This window comes from Dromiciops gliroides, chromosome 3 (genome assembly GCF_019393635.1).
Source record: "Dromiciops gliroides isolate mDroGli1 chromosome 3, mDroGli1.pri, whole genome shotgun sequence".
Lineage (NCBI taxonomy): Eukaryota > Metazoa > Chordata > Mammalia > Microbiotheria > Microbiotheriidae > Dromiciops > Dromiciops gliroides.
In genome coordinates, this window is record NC_057863.1 from 611,581,017 (window position 1) to 611,598,571 (window position 17,555).

Here is a 17,555-nt window from a genome sequence, read left to right on the forward strand (position 1 = left end):
CACCAAGTCCTGTCTCCACCTTTATCAGCCTGTGGCCCATCCACTAGTCTCTCCGTTCCTGGAGTCTGTTTCTCCCTTGGGGAATATCAGCTCTTAGGAGGCTGAGGGCAAGAAGCTGGTCAGCTCTGAAGTACTCGCTGAACATGAGCAAGCTGTTATTACAACGCAGGGGGTGGAAGCGGGGCCCGGCCTGGGGAGTGGCACTCGCCCTCCAGGGGCAGATTTCCAGTCTTTTCCTGGAACCTGCCCGGCTAGAGCACGATGCCCGTCACAGCCCAGGCCTTCCTTAAAGCCCTCCAGGAACTGGCAGCCGGCAGCCCAAGGCTCTGGGGCTGGGCCGTGGGTGATGACCTTGGTGCTACCTCGGCCCAGCAGGCCAGGAAGCCTTCTCTCCAGGGGATCCTGGGTGTGGGGGGAGGGAACGGGAAGAGGCAGCCTCTCTGCGTGTCCAGGAGGGTTGAATCTGGAAAATATGACTCCCTGGCCTGACTTCCCTGCTGCTGCTCCCTCATATGAACGTGCAAACTCTTAGGCATCTCTGGCAGAATAGAGCACTCACTGCACCAGAACCCAGAAGACTCAGTTGTACAGCCTTGGATAATTTGTATCCCCTCCTTGGACCTCAGTTTCCTGGTCTGTTAAATAAAGAGGCAGGGGGGCAGCTAGGTGGAACAGTGGATAAAGCACTGGCCCTGGATTCAGGAGGACCTGAGTTCAAATCTGGCCTCCGCGACTTGACACTTCCTAGCTGTGTGACCCTGGGCAAGTCACTTAACCCTCATTGCCCCACGAAAAAAACAAAAAAAAAACCGAAATAAATAAAGAGGCAGGACTAGATGACACCATACATTCCTTTCCCATTCCTGTAATTAATATACAAGTAAGAGCATTTATTTAAGAGCCTACTATGTGTCAAGTACTGTGCTAAGCACTTTACAAATATTATCTCATTTGATCCTGGCAACAACCCTGGGAAGTAGGTACTATGATTGTCCCCATTTTGCAGTTGAGGAAACTAAGGCAGACAGATGTTAAGTGACTTGTTCAAGGTCACATAGCCAGAGGCAGGATTTGAATTCAGATCTTCCTGACTCCATGTCATTGGGCTCTAACCACTATGACACCTAGCATATAGTAGGCATTTAATATATGTGTATTCAATTGTAAGATTGATTTGGGGTAGAATATCTGAGTTCAAATACTGACTCTGCTAAGTATTTGTCTCTGTATTCCCTTAGCCTTAGTAAACACAAAAATGCCTGTCAACTGACTGTGTGACATTGGGTCTCAGTTTCCCCTCATCTTTCAAATGAGAGGGTCAGATAATTGGACTCTAAGGTCCCCTACAACTTGAGCTCTGCTCCTGTTACTAGAAGAGTTCTCAGGGTCTTTCTGATTCTCTGTGATGAAGACACAGGGCCTCTGGTCCTGGCAAGAGCCAAGAAGCCAGGACTCCTGGGCTCTGCTTCTATCTCAGCAGATTAGGGACAAAGGGATCCATTTCCTGTCCCCTCACCCCTTAAGTGAGGAAGGAAGGAAACGGGAGGGAGGAAGTGAAGTAGGAAGGAGGGAGGAAGGGAAGGAAGAAGAAAAGAAGGAGGGAAGGAAGGAAGCACTTATTAAGTGCCTACTATGTGCCAGACACTGTGCTAAGTACTTAACAAAAATGATCTCATTTGATAAAGGCCTAAAGATGCCCAGTAGAAGAACCAAGTAATTTGAACCAACGTATTTTGTATATAGAGTCATAAATCTAGAGCTGGAAAGGACCTCAGAAGCAATCTTGTCCAACTTCCTCATTTCACAGATGAGGAAGTTGAGGCCAAGAGATATTTTGTGACTTGCCCAAGGTCACAAAGGTATCTATTGGAAGAGCCAGGATTTGAATTCAGATCCTCCAACTACAGATTCAGTGTTGTCTCCACCATACCAGTCTGCCTCCTTGTTTATATAGTATCTACCCTAAGAAAGTGTAAGCTTTTTGAAGGCAGGGACTATTTTTCTCTCATCTCTATAGCCTTAGCACCTAGCATGGCAAATAATTAATTAGTTAATTGATTGATTGGTTAATTAATGTTTGTGGCTTGATTTAAGATGTGAGATGCACAATACTGAGAGAAAGAGGTACAGACTCCATTTCTCTCAGAGGCCAGAGTTTTGGAGAAGGGGATGAAGGGGTTTAGAAGGGACCCCAAAGGTCATTTGTTCCAAGTCTCTTGTTTTTAAAGGAGAAAACTGAGGTCTAGAGGGGAGAAGCACCTTGCCCAAGGTCACAGAGCTAGGAAGAAGCAGAGAGAAGACTACAGTGCCTCTGGTTATGAATTGGGAGGAGGAAGTGAGAGACAGTATCTATGATGGCCCCCAACACTGTGGGGATCCTAGGGACGCAGCAGCCTCCCCCACCTCAATCCCTTGGGGCCAGGCCCAGCCTGTACCGTCTCAGACCCAGAGCAAAGAGAGATCTGGAACCAAACTCCTGACCCCTTAGATGGGGGACCCCCTCCAGCAGCCTGACCACAGATTCACACCACAAACTTGGCTGTTGGTGCCCCCTACAGGCCTTTGGTGCTATACACAGCAGAAAGAGGTCAGGGTCAGCAGGTGAAGGGGAGGGGAGGAAGAGGACATAGGTTAGCCTTCATCTTATAAGACTCCCCAGAATCTTTTCCCTAGGGAGTTATCTTCTCATCAAGAAAGATTAGCTCTGAGGAGAGAGAGAAGAGTAGGAAGAAATGTCCCCAGAAAAAGATAGTAATGAGGATGAATGAGTGGGTAGGTGGATGGATGGATAAATGGATGGATAGATGGGAGGGAGGATGGATAGATGGGTGGATGGATGGATGGAAGGGTGGGTGGATGGGTGGATGGATGGATAAATGGATGGATAGATGGGAGGGAGGATGGATGGATGGATGGATGGATGGATGGATGGGTGGATGGATGGATGGAAGGGTGGGTGGATGGGTGGATGGATGGATAAATGGATGGATAGATGGGAGGGAGGATGGATGGGTGGATGGATGGATGGATGGATGGGTGGATGGATGGGTGGATGGATGGGTGGATGGATGGATGGATGGGTGGATGGGTGGGTGGATGGATGGGTGGATGGATGGATAGATAAAATGAGCGGAAGAGACAAATTTCTTCTTCACCTAAGTCTTCCAATCTCTTTTCCTCCCTCCTTGTCTCTCTCTCTCTCAAGCTGTCTCTATTTCTGTGACACACCCACCTCACCTCCAGCCCCAACCAATCATTCTGTCATCTCTTACTTTAGGAGCTGTCCCCAGACTAGAAGGAGCCCTTCTGGAGGTGAATTTCCTAACACTCAAGGTCTTCAAACGGAGGCTCGATAGCTACTAGTGAAGAAAGTTGCTTTTTGTAGGGAATGGTTTGGACGAGATTTCTCCTACCCCAGATCCCTTTCAGCTCTGAGATCCTGCAGTTCCAGGAGCTCAGGGGCATTGGCTCCTCCACAGGTGTCTGTCCTGCCTGGGGGGATGACTTTCTAAGGTCTCCATCCTAAGGGAGATAGCAGCATCGCAAGCCCTAGAGGCTCCATGTAGATCCAAAGAGGGGTGCCCAGTGGAAAGGAGTATGAGGAGCCACAGCTCAGGAAAGTTTGTTCATCCAGTCCAACTGGGAGGAGGAAACAGAGGGTAGAAGAGGGGCTTGCCACAGGTCACACCAAAAGTTGGTGATGTCTACCAGAGCCTTGCCCCAGGCCTTCTTACTTGCCAGTACAGTGTTCTTCCCACCATATCATGCTTCCTTTCTTTTCTTAACCTTTCAGTCACCCCCCAGGACTCCTTGGCTTCTTTTTGTATCCCCAGCACTTAGCGCAGTGCCTGGCACATAGTAGGCACTTCATAAATATTTATTCAATTGTTGAGGGTTGAATGACCCACACAAACCTTAACACACCATAGAGTCACGAGCTGTTTTTGTTACAGCCTCAACGTTCCAGGGTACCACAAAATTCAGCATGGCGGGAGCCTAGGGTGACCCTGGGAGGTGGGCCAAGTGTGGACTTGAGAGGGAGGTGGCCACGGCGAGGATCTGACTGGGTGTCAAGGGCTGCTGGCAGGAGCCCCATGCTGCTGCTGACTTTGGCTAACTACAAGGGACCTCGGATTTTTCCTAGTAGTGCTTGGCCAGGGTGTTTCCTGGGCAGGAAGACTGGGCACATTCACATGGCAGAGAGCACCGCCACCCTCCCCACCCCCACATTTCCCTGAGAGTCCGGCAGGGAAGGGAGGAAAGGCCAGCTGCCAAGCCAGGAGGGAGCTTGGCACACAGGCCTGATCCCCAAGGCAGGACAGCTCCCGAGACACTAATGGAACTTCTAACAGTGCCCAGAAGCCCCGAGGAAGCCACAGCTCAGTGTGTCCGAGGTCACTGAGGTGATAAATAGCTGAGCTAGGATTCAAACCCAGAGCCTTATCCTCTGGAGTTGGAGGAAGTCCCAGCAGGCAGAACAAGGACTAGGAGGTGGAAGCTCCAGGGAAATGGATCTCAACTCAGCAGAAATAGCTTCTTAAATTAATACTCTCTGAGTAAAATGTACTGTGCCTCCAGAGGAGATGGGATCCCCATGACTAAAAATCTTCCAGCTAGGGGCTTCAGAGGACTATGGTTTCAGAGCCAGAAGAAACCTTGGAGATCAGAGTCCAGACTTCTCATACAGATTAATAATAATAATAGGCAGCTAGGCAGCATAGTAAATGCAGCTGGCATAGTAGATGCAGCGCCAAGCCTGGAGTGAGGAAGACCCAAGTTCAAATCCAGTCTCAGACAAGTCATTTAACCTTTGTCAGCCTCAGTTTCTTCATCTGTAAAATGAGGACAAGAATAACACCTACCTCCCAGGATTGCTGTGAGGACCAAATGAGATAATATCTGTGAAGTGCTTAGCATAGCACCTGGCACATAGTAGGTGCTAGGTAAACGTTAGTTGCTATTACTGATGGGCAGCTAGGTGGCACAGTGGATAAAGCGCCAGGCCTGAACTCCGGAAGAATAGTCTTCCTGAGTTCAAATCTGAGGCCAGATTAACAGCTGGGTGACCCTGAGCAAGTCACTTCACTCCATTTGCCTCAGTTTCCTCATCTGTAAAAATGAGCTGGAGAAGGAAATGGCAAACCACTCCTGTATCTCTGCCAAGAAAACCCCAAATGGAGTCACGAAAGAGTCAGACACAACTGAAACACCTGAACAACAAAATTATTACTACTAATAATAATAGTTACATTGTACTTTAAAGTTTGCAAATATTATCTCATTTGATTCTCACAATATACCTATGAGGTAAGTGTTATTATCATCCCCATCATTATCCCCATTTTACAGATGAGGAAACTGAGGCATACAGAGGTTAAGTGATTTGTCCAGGAACACAGAGCTAAGTAGTTATCTAAGGCAGAATTTGAACCCAGGTTTTCCTGATTCTAAGTCCAGCACTCTATCTGATATACTACCAAACTGCCTTTGGATGAAGAAACAGGGGTCATTCAGCCAACAAGAATGTGAGGCAGAATCTGAACTCAGGTCTTCCTGACTAAAAATTCCATGTGTTATCCACTTCACCATGCTGCCTCTCAGACATAGACAAAATACCCTATGAGGTTAATTTGCAATTGAAGGTTCTACATATAATTCAGCAAGAAAAATCCTTGCAACCATCTAAAATGTCAAAAATGGATGACCTTGAGGGGTAGTGAGCTCCTCGTCACTGGTTATCTTTAAGTGGAGGTTGCATCATAGAGGAGATCCCTGTTCAGGGCAGGGTGGGACAAGCCATTCGCCAAGATCGCTTCCAGCTCTGAGCTTCCAGGATTCGGCAGAGGGCAGGTGTGCTGGGCTGCAGCCTCACCTATCTGCCGTCCCTTCCTGTCCTCCCCCAGATACCTGGCCAAATTGTCCTCGGTGGGCAGCATCTCTGACGAGGAGACATGTGAGAAGCTGAAAGGGCTGATCCAGCGGCAGGTGCAGATGTGCAAAAGGAACCTGGAGGTGATGGATTCAGTGAGGCGCGGGGCGCAGCTCGCCATTGAAGAGTGTCAGTACCAGTTCCGAAACCGACGGTGGAACTGCTCGACTCTGGACAGCCTGCCTGTCTTCGGAAAGGTGGTGACACAAGGTGAGGGGATGGGGAGGGGACGGGAAGGGGACATGACTCTGGAGGCGTGCATCCTGCCACACACATCAGTGTTTCTCAGCTGTGAAAGTGGGGACCATCTTCTTTACACTAATATTCCCGGGGACTAACACATAGTAGGTGCTTAATAAGTCCTTGATTGATTGGTCATTCACTTCTCTGAGTCTTAGTTTCTTCATCTGTAAAATGTGGGCAATGATAATTTTCCCTGCCTTCTTCATGAAGGGTCATAAGTTGAAATCCTGGATCTAGAGTTAGAATAGACCTTAATTACCATCCAATACAAACCCCTTGTTATACAGATGAGGAACTGAGGCTTTGTCCAGCATCACACAACTAAGAAGCATCTGAGGTGGGATTTGAACTCAGACCTTCCTGATTCTAAATTTAGCCTTCTAAGGGGCGGCTAGGTGGCGCAGTGGATAGAGCACCGGCCCTGGAGTCAGGAGTACCTGGGTTCAAATCCGGCCTCAGACACTTAACACTTACTAGCTGTGTGACCCTGGGCAAGTCACTTAACCCCAATTGCCTCACTAAAAAAAAAAAAAAATTTAGCCTTCTATCCACTATACCAAGATGTGAGAAAAGTTTTTAGTGAGCCTTAAAACTCAAAACACTTCAATAAATTTTGGATGTCATCCATCCGAAAGTTCTCCCAGTGATGCTTAACACAATGTCTGGCACATCGTAGGTACTTAATAAATGTTCATGGAATGATGCAGATCACAAGCCATCCATTTATGCCCACCCTGTGTGACTCTTGTTCATGTTCTCCCATGACTTAGTCACAGGGGGACCACCCAATGCAATGGAACATAAAAGCTATCTATCAATTATGCTTCATAAAGGGGGAGGGAGAGAGGAAAGGAAGAAAGGAGGGAGGAAGGAAGGAAGGGAGGGAGGGAGGGAGGGAGGAAGGGAGGGAGGAAGGAAAGGGAGGGAGGGAAGGGGGGGAGGGAAGGAGGAAGGAAGGAAGGAAGGAAGGAAGGAAGGAAGGAAGGAAGGAAGGAAGGAAGGAAGGAAGGAAGGAAGGAAGGAAGGAAGGAAGGAAGGAAGGGAGGGAGGGAGGGAGGGAGGGAGGGAGGGAGGGAGGAAGGGAGGGAGGGAAGGAAGGGAGGAAGGAAGGAAAGGAAGAAAGGGAGGGAGGACATGTTAAGCACCCACTATGCACCAGGCACTGTTCTAAGCACTTTACAGAAATTATCTCATTTAATCCTCACAACAATCCTGTAAAAGGAGCTGGAGGAGGACGTGGCAAACTCCTCCAGTATCTGCCAAGAAAACCCCACATGGGGTCACCAAGACTCAGACAGACTGAATGATACCCCACACACATACTCCAGAGCCAAAGCCCTTTGTATTCTCCTGTGCTGTTTCTACACTGTGTAGGCCATCATACACCCTTCCTACAGCCAGGGCCTCCCACAAGCCCTTCTGTGTTTCACACATGCCCCACTCCTGGATACCCACCCAAGTCCCATAAATAAAAGCTATGACCCAGTTCAAGGGCCAGCTCTGGATCAGGCGGAACACAAGAGTCAGGCAACCTGGGTTCTAGTAACTAAAATCGCTATTTCAAAGTCAAATCCCTACAGTGGTGCCAGTGTGAGAACTCCTGGTGTGGAAATTCCCTCTGCTGGTGAATCCAGCAGACATTCATTCTTCCTACCCTTTCAGTCTTCTCTCAGCTTCCTGTGGTCCTCCACTGGCCTTCTTATTCCTGGTGCACAAGCCCCCACCTTGCCACTGCCCACCTTGTCCCCACTCCCCCAGGCCTGGAATGCCTCCTGACCTCTCTGGCTTCCTTCAAGTCTCACTTCCATTTCCACTTTCAGGAAATAGCATTTCCTCCATCCCCTCCCCTTAGCAGATCTTGTACATTTGCCTATTGTTTCCCCCAGTGAGACTGTGGGCTCCTTAAGGCCAGTAGCTGTCTTCATAGCTCAGCCATTAGTACTTGGCACATAGTAGGTGCTTAATGAATGCTTTTTGACTGAGAGACGGAATTAAGCCCCTCCTATGTGCCAGGCCCTGGCAACCTGTCTGTGACTGAGTCCTAGACAGCTGTTGGGGTTCAGAGAGGTAAGTGATTGGCCAGTGGTCACAGAACAAATCAGTATCAGAGGTAGCTTGCACTCAGGCCTTCCTGTCCCTACAGCCAACATTCTGTTCCCCATCCCTCTCGGCCTTCAAGAGATTGGGGACAGACTCAAAGAAATGAAGCAAGAATTAAAAATGGAAAGAAACTCACAAGAGCAAATTAAAAAAAAAAAAGCCTGAAGGATTTTTTTTTTAATCAAGGAGAAAACTCAAGCTAGAATTAAAATATGCTATAAAAAAAAAGATTAGGAGAAAATCATGAAGAAAATGGTCAGTGGGCAGAAAAATGGAAAATTTCCAAAAATCCAGAAAAGCAATAAACAAGAAGCAACTTCACCGGGAAACAGGATGGCTCACAACAGAGGGCAAGTGAGAGGAGAGGTTGGAAAATCACTGAAATATCCGAAGAATTAAGGGATGGGCCTAGAGGGCAGATCATGACACAGCAATCTCAGAATTATTGCCAGCCCAGAAGATTCTGCAAAACTGAACGAAACAACAGATGGGAGACATTAGTATAATCACATTTGGGTCACTATTCTTAGTGCCTCAGTTTCCTAATTTGTGAAATGAGAGAGTTGGACAAGATGGTCTCTAAAGTGCCTTCCAGCTAGGATACTTTCTGTTCTAAGGGCCCTCCCAGCTCCATATTCTTTGTTCAAAGGGCCCTCTCAGCTCTGATAATCTGTGTTCTAAGTTCCTTTCTCGTCCTGATAGGCTTTGTTCTAAGCTTCCATCTATCCCTGACATTCTATATTCTATGGTTATTGGAAGCACTGATGTTCTCTTCTCTATATTTTTTTTTTAGTTCTTACATTATATGTTCTAATAAAGCCCCTCCCAGATGTACATCCAACACCATGATTCTGAAAACTTCCTTTCTTATAATCACCTCCCGGTGTCCATTTTCCATGCTCTTGAGGAAGTTCACGGAAGACAATGAGGAAACAAGTTTTCCTCCCTACAGTAAGCTGTAATTCTGAGGACGATAATAAAAAAAACAACAATACCTCCATTTCTCTGAGGCCATCCCCCTAATGCCTCAGGCTCACATCCTCCACTCCTCTCTCACTCTCACCCCATCACCAAGTCTTGTCCTTTCTCCTTTTACTGCTTCTCTAGTATACATCCTCTTCACTCCACTCATGTAGCCACTCCCCTCATTCAGGCCCCTCTTTTCTGGACCACTAGGGTGGCCTTCTAACTGGTCTCCCTACCTCGACCACATCCCTCTCTGCTCCCGACCAACTTGGCTACCAAAGGGTGAATCAGATTGTGTCACTCCCTCCACAATGGGCTCTAGGAGGCCACTATTTCCTCCAAGATCAAACAGAAAATCACTTCTTTAGCCTTAAAGTTCTTTACAGCTTATTTCCTTCCTACCTTTCCATTTTTTTTCCTGCCTCCCCTCCACATCCTCTACAGTATGCTGGCCTCATTGCCAGAACAGCACACTCCATCTCTGTATCTGTGACTCTTTCTCCATGGCTGCCTCCTATGACCGGAATGTCCTGTCCCTTCACCTCCACCTCCTGTGACCACCTCCACCCTGAGTCCTCCAAGATTCATATTAAATCTCACCTCCAGGAGTCCTTTCCTGGGCCCCTCCACTTCGAATCCCTTCCCCTTTCAGAGTACTCTCTCTCTCTCTCCCATATACATATATGTTCGTGTATATGCACATATACATATGCACACATACATATGCATGTGTGTATATGTGTGTTTGTATATAGAGATATATAGATATACCTATTTACCTCTTGTCTCCCATATTAGAATTTACATTCCTTGGGGCAGCTAGGTGGCGCAGTGGATAGAGCACCGGCCCTGGAGTCAGGAGTACCTGAGTTCAAATCCAGCCTCAGACACTTAACACTTACTAGCTGTGTGACCCTGGGCAAGTCACTTAACCCCAGTTGCCTCACTAAAAAAAAAAAAAGAAGAAGAAGAAGAATTTACATTCCTTGAGAACAAAGACTCTTTTTCTCTCTTTTATTTTTTTTTGTATCCCCTATATACACAGTGCCTGGCATAGAGTAAGAACTTAAATGACTATTGATTAATGAATGAGATTATTATCCTCATTTTTCAGATGTGCAAAACTGAGGCCCACAGAGTTTAAGTAACTTTCCTAAATTCACACAGCCAGTAAAGAGTAGAGCCTAAACTCAAATCTAGCCCATCTGACACTAAATCCTGTGCCCTTTCCACCATAAAGTAGGATAGGACTCAATAAATGTTTGCCGAGGCAACTAGGTGGTGTGGTGGATAGAGTGCTGGGTCTGGGGTCAGGAGAACCTAAGTTCAAATCCGGCCTCAGACACTTAGCTGTGTGACCCTGGACAAGTCGCTTTACTCTGTTTGCCTCAGGTTCCTCATCTGTAAAGTGATTTGGAGAAGGAAATAGCCAGATCATGTAAGTCCTTTATTTTACAGATGGGCCCAAGTCCCTGGCCCAAGGTCACCCCACCACTCCGTGCCGCAGATGGGATTTGAACTCAGGTTCCTTGACCCCCTAGGCCAGGACTCTTTCAATTCCACCAGAAATAGAATATCATGCCCTTGTTTTTCTCTAAGTGAGGTCTGGTGCTCACATGCCCTTGCCCTCTACTCCCCCCACCCCCGTATTGTGCTGACCCTCAGAGTTCCAGTCATTCTGCTTCAGAAGAACATCCTTAGTCATGAAATCTCCCTCAGTTTCTCACTGGAGCATCTGCCAGATAATTGAGGCATTCCCTTTGTCAGGGGGCTTCCCTCTCAGCCCCTGCTCATCCCCGGCAGTCTGATACACTCTGGATCACCCCCCACCGTCAATCAAGTTAAATGTTCCCTCTTCCTCTTTGGATTTTATACCCTACAAATATCTCCAGACTACCTCAGGGTCCCCCAAATCCTTCCCACAGTCACATCCACACCAAACTGTCTCCTAGCCAAGTCAAACAACTTGGTCTTCTCTGATCCTCCTTCTGAAAGCCAGGCCATCCCCCCAACACATGTCTATATGTACACACACACACACACACACATACAACCACCCTCATTTCTTCCAAATCTTCTTACCATTTATCTATCATTTTGATGCCCAGATTAAATGCATATTATCAGATACCCAATTCTCAGGTTCCTGGAGGAGGGAGGGAAGGAAGAAGGAGGGGAAGATAGAGTCTCTCAGTGTCCTCTTAGTGACTCTGGTGGAAATTATCCATCACCAGCTCATCAAGACCAGCTCCCCCTGCATCATTCCTGAACAACTGGAATTCTGCTGGCTAACCTCCACTTTCCTTCCCCACCCAGAGCGTCAGAATCAGAAGAGACCGTTAAGACAGAAAATATCAAAGTTCAAAGGACCCTTAGGGCAGGAGAATGTAAGATTGTGGAAGGGACCTTAGGTCATGGGATGTCAGAGCCCAAAAAGGACCCTAGACTGTATGATGTAGAAATAGAAGGAACCTTGGAACATACAATGCCACAGTTTAAAGGGATGTTAAGACATGGAACATCAGAGCTGAAAGGGAACCTTAGAATATATCCAAAAGGGGGCAGCTAGGTGGCGCAGTGGTTAAAGCACCGGCCCTGTATTCAGGAGTACCTGAGTTCAAATCTGACCTCGGACACTTGACACTTACTAGTTGTGTGACCCTGGGCAAGTCACTTAACCCTCACTGACCCACCAAAAAAAAAAAAAAGGAATATATTCAAAAGAGGTTAAGACACGAAACTCACAATCTGCCCAATTCCCTGGGCCTCAATTTCCTCTTAATGATACTTCTCTCATTCTGTCTGGCCTCAGACACTTACCAGCTGTGTGATCTTAGGCAAGTCACTTAACTTCTGTCTGCCTCAGTTTCTTCATCTGTAAAATGGGGATCATAAATAGTACCTCCCTCCCAGGGTTGTTGTAAAGATCAAATAAGATATTGGTAAAGTGCTTGGCACAATGCCTGGCACATGGTAGGCACTATATAAATGATTGTTGTTATTGTTGTTATTGATATTATTATCATCACCACCACCAACAACAACAACATTATTTAATGATCTACTTTATAAGGTAGTGTTGAGAAAAACACTTTGTAAGCTCACTATTCCACATATGGAAAAAGAGAATTCTGTTTATCACAATGAGAAAGTGTCAGATATAAGCCAGGATCAGAGCATTGCCCTTAATGCCTGGAGTAGACCGAAGTGTGGGAAATGAATGAAACTGTAAGTTGGAATTAAACCGGAGAATTCGTTTAGATGCCAAGTGAAGAAGTTTCAACCATAGAAGCTATTGGGAAGGTCTGCCTGCCTCTGTGTCTGTAACACTGGCCTTTCTCAAATTCTGTCTCATGAACTTTCAATCCAGGATAGAAAAATAGAGCTTTTCAGAGCCCACAGGAAACAACTGGGACAGGTAGTCTGGAAACAGCACTGGCTGACTCTCATGTCAGAGGACATGGGTTCAAATGCCGCCTTTAACACTATCAGCCCATGTGAATCTCCTTGAACCTCAGTTTCCTCATCTGTAAAATGGGGAGTTAGATCAGATGACCCAGAAGGTCCCTTCCAGGTCCCCTGACCTTAAGCAGAGTGGCTGCCTGTGCTGAGTTCGAATTTCCATATCTCCTCTGTGACAGATTTTTACCGACCTGTCATCTCCTCCCCTGGAGCCCTTCATCCTCAGGGTAGCACGTGTACCCTAAAGTCCAGATCTCTGGCCTCCTTTCTGTTCCTCACACAGGCCTTTGGCCTGGCTCACCCCCATACCTGGAGCATTCTGCCTCCATCACTTAGAATTTCTGGGGTTGCTGCAGGTTCACCTCAAGCTCCACCTCCCCCAGGAGGCTTTTCCTGGTCATGGACCCAGCTGCTGGAGCCTTTCCCCCAACACCACCTTCTACCCTATTCTACTTGAATTTTTGTCCATCCCCCATGTTTTCTCCCAATAAGACTGAGAGAGCTTCTTGAGGGCAGGGACTGTTTGCCTTCCTTTTTTTTTATTTGTCTTTTTCATGTTTTTTTGTTGGTTGATTGGTTTTGGAGGCAATGGGGTTAAGTGACTAGCCTAGGATCACACATAGCTGGTTATTGTCTGAGGTTGAATTTGAACTCAGTTCCTTCTGACTCCAGGGCCAATGCTCTATCTGTGGCGCCACCTAGCTGCCCTTTTGCCTTCCTTTGTAGCCCAGTACTTAGCAGGGTGCCTGGCAGGCACTCTACCAATGTTTGTTGACTGATAGAATGGTAGCAGAAGGTCCTGGGTATGTCCTGAATGCATCTTCTGCCAAGTCCCTACCCAACGGAAGCAGTGTAGGTTGGGGGGGAAGCCCTGGGTTCGAATGCAGAGGTTCAGTCTTTGGATTCCGATCCCTGGCCTTCCTACTTGCAATCTAGATGTAACCTTGACACTTCCCTTCTGTAGGAAACAGCTTCTTCATGTATAAAATATGGTCATTCCCCAAGCTGTGGTCTCAGTGGTTCCAGCCCCTGCTGAAAATACCCTGAACAAGATTCCCTATAGGCCCTCCCTGAGCAGCAATGGTGAACTTCAGGATTCACCCCAGTGGTCGTCATGTCGGTGAAGATTTGATTTTTGTCCTTGTTGGAAGGGATATAAGCATTTATTAAGCACCAACTGTGTGCTCATAAGCACTTTTCACAACTATCCTCACAACAACCTGTTGTTATCTCTATTTTACAGATGAGGAAACTCAGTCAAACAGGGGTAAATGAATTGCCTAGGATCACACACCTAGCAAGTGTCAGAGGTCAAATTTGAACCCACATCTTCCTGACTCCAAGCCAGATGCTCTATTTCCTCTACCACATAGTTGTGAAGTACAAAGACCAGCAGATTTGGCATCACTGCCTTGGGAATCATAGATTTAGAACTGGAAGAGGGGAGGGGCAGGGAACCTAAAAGGTCACCTATGTCCAACCTTTCTTCTTACAGATGAAGAAAATGAGGCCCAGAGAGATTAATGTTAGATCTTGGGGAAGACCTAAAGACACAAAGATATTAGCAATAGAAGGAACTTCAGACCATGAAATATCAGAACAGGAAGGGACTTTGGAACAGCATTTTAAAGGTTGAAAATCCCCACAAGAAGCTAGGGAACTTAGAAGAGCTAACTTAGTCAGAGCTGAGAGGGCTCTTAGAACCCAAAATGTCCAAGCTGGGAGGGCCCTTAGAACACAACATGTCAGAGCTGGGAGGGCCCTGAGAACACAGGGTGTCAGAGGTCAGAAACAATCTAATCCAATTCCCTCATTTTACTAACAAGAAAACTAAGGCCCAGGGGGGTCAGGGATTTGCCCAAGATCACCCAGATGACTCAATCACTACCAGAACTTCTGTTGGAACTCGATGCTGATCCCACACCCACACCCACACCCCACTCCACTGTGCTGATTCTTCTTGCCTTCCCATGAAGAAATAAACCAAAGGAAGTGGGTTTAAAGCAGAGTGTGAGAGATTTAAGCTAGATACCAGGAAGTACTTCCTGACCTCAAGCTTAAGAAGTAGTCAAAGCTCCTTCCCTACAAATGTTTGTCATCCCGTGGCACAGGGGCCTGGTCCCAGTGGGTAACTAGCAGCTCTAACTGCTGGCTCTTTACCTCCAAGACTTCCTTTTCCATTTTAATTTCTTCATTCAGAGTAAGGAGGCTACAGAATGATGGTAACTGCTCATGAAGGTTGTTGTACTAGTATATGGAGGGGGTGCGTGTGTGTATGTGTGTGGGATGTGCTTGCATGTGCTTGTGTGCATGTGTGTTGCATTGTGTGTATGCTCGTGTGCATTGTGTGTACATGTGCTCGTGTGTGTATGTTGCATTGTGTGTATGCTCATGTGCATTGTGCTTGCATGTGCTCGTGTGCGTGTGTGTTGCATTGTGTGTATGCTCGTGTGCATTGTGTGTGCATGTGCTCGTGTGTGTGTGTGTGTGTGTGTGTGTGTGTATGCACACACACGTGTATGTAGGCAGGTAATTAGGTAAATAGTGTTCCCTGGCCCCTGTCACACACAGGAGCATGAAGGAGGCACCTGTTGGCAGGGAAGACAGAGACTGCCTCTCTATGGGCAAGTCAGCTGAAGAGGCAGCTCGGACAATCCTCCAGTCCCCTCTCTAGCATCCGGCTCAGGCCCTGCTGCCTTTTATGATAAGCAGCAGCCCACGAGGGTGATCAAGTCCAGAGAGGATGTTTCCTGGCACCCCCCCAACCCCCACAGAACAGAAGACCCAGCCCTCAAGCCCAGTTCACCAGTATGAATGGGGTTGGGGGAAGGGAAGAAAGAGAGGACAACTGCCCCAAAGCAAGGGGAAGATGCGAGCAGATGAGAGGCGAGTGTGGGCAGTGGGAGGAAGGGAGAGGCTGAATTGAGAGGGTCTGGGAGAAAATGGATTCGGAAGCAGGAAGATGTGGGCCAACTCGAATCCTGGCTCGGTTATTGACTAGCTGTATGACTTCGAGTCACCGAATGTGTTTGAGGCTCACTCTTGTCCTCAGCGAAGTGATTGGAACAAAGGATTCTGAAGCTTTGGACTCTCCCGTGCCCTGAGTTCTAAGCACTGTAGGCCTCAGCTGAGCCTGGCCTCTGCCAGGTGGGGACCTCCTCGCCCTGCCCCTAGCACCTCCCTTTGCCTCCAGATCAACCCCATCTCCCAACTTAACTTTTCTTTCCCCATCTTCGGGGCACAAGATTTGTGCTGGTTCAGGCCTGGAAATGCCAGAAATACCAGAAACTGAAGTCGTCTCTTTTCCGGCAGCCACAGCACAAACCGACCAACACGATCCTGCTATTAGCCTCGATTAACTTGGAGAGAATTCAGTCCCCACAATGACTGAAGCCCGCAGGCTCCCAGTCCCCATAGCGGCTCCCACTGCCAGCCGTGGGTCAGGGCTCCCCACCCTGTCCTAGGCCCTGACCCCCAGAGTGTCCAGGATAGGGAAAGGGAGATAGGTTGTCCCCTGTAGCCTGAACTTCAAGGTGGGAAGCACCGTGCCTCCAAGCAGGCTGGGGTAGAAGCTGCGTCCTGCCCCAGGGCCCTGACCCTCCCTCCTTCTGGCCTGCAGTCCACCCTATCCACAAAGGAGTGCACAGAAGAGTCCACTGTTCCCTCCCGACCACGGCGACTACTCTCTGGGACAGCTGGGAAAGCAGGGCCGGGTGTCCCGGGAGATGATTGCCAACCACCAGGCCAGTGGGCTGCCCCCAGCCGCCCCCACACACACAGACACCCCCAGTGAAAGACAGAAGGACAGTCACCACCACACAGAGCCCTATACACGGCCCAGGAAAAGGAGAAGGTCACACATGCCATGCCAGAGCCACACACACACACACACACACACACACACACACACACACACACACACACATAAAACAAGTAATTTCAATAACTCTAAAAGACTGATAATGTGCTTTCTTCAAAATAACTCTCTGAGGTAGGTGGTACAAGCAGCATTGTTCTCTTTTTGCAGATAAGGAAACTGAGGCACAGAGGACTTGCCCAGCTAGGGAGTGGTAGGATTGAAATTCAGTTCTCTTAAATGCCCAGCCTGGTGTTCTTTTTTCAGTACAGATATAATACACACATTCACTCAAGAAAGAAACCCTCCTGTCACCGATACCCACAGTTAGAGAGTCCTTGGGGACATGGTCCCTGGGAGGGCAGAAACACACCCAGTTACAGGGCCGCTCCAGGCTAAGGGAAGTCACAGAACTTACAAACACATCCCCTTCATCATACAAACAGAAACCACATACGTTCCAGCCCTCACTGAGCCCAGCTTGCAGCCATAGGCATTTTTTTGTTCTTCTGGCTCCAATATTCCTCATCTTAAGATCCCTCCAGCTCAGTCTATAAGTCGTAAGGTCACGGAAATAAAACTAGCCTGTGGTAAGTAGCATGGGTTAGCCCAGCCACTGTGTCCTATTTCCCTTTTTTCCTGGCCTCCTATATGGGTTGAACTATAATGCTTTCTGAAATCCCTTCCAACTCTGAAATTCTATGAATCTGGGCAAACCAGTTAATCTCCTTGTAAAATAATGATCTCTCCCTAAAATCTTCCCTTGCCTTATCAAGATATGGAAATGTCCCTGGGCTCTCAACACCTAGAGGGGTAAGTTCTGTCAGGTCTCACAAGGGTGGGAATGCTTTGATTCTGGACCAGTGATGAAATGTATGCCTATCTATCACCCAAGGACCAGCCTACCTGAGTGTTGTGAGCAAGGGGGTAGAGGAGGGAAGAAGGGTAAAGCCATAGAATCATGGAATTTCAGAGTTGGAAAGGACTTTAGTAACCATC

General features: G+C 47.7%; 1 protein-coding gene across 2 annotated transcripts in view; it reads left to right on the forward strand.

Annotated features, from left to right (window-relative positions):
- Window positions 1–17,555, forward strand: part of WNT4 (Wnt family member 4) — a 51,790-nt gene that overhangs the window by 25,168 nt on the left and 9,067 nt on the right. For both annotated transcript variants that reach the window (XR_006355466.1, XM_043990816.1), the window contains exon 2: window positions 5,904–6,139. Coding sequence is in view for 1 of the 2 variants with exons in the window: in XM_043990816.1 (XP_043846751.1) it covers window positions 5,904–6,139 (236 nt within the window). In the remaining variant the exon portion in view is untranslated. The remainder of the gene's footprint in view (window positions 1–5,903; window positions 6,140–17,555) is intronic.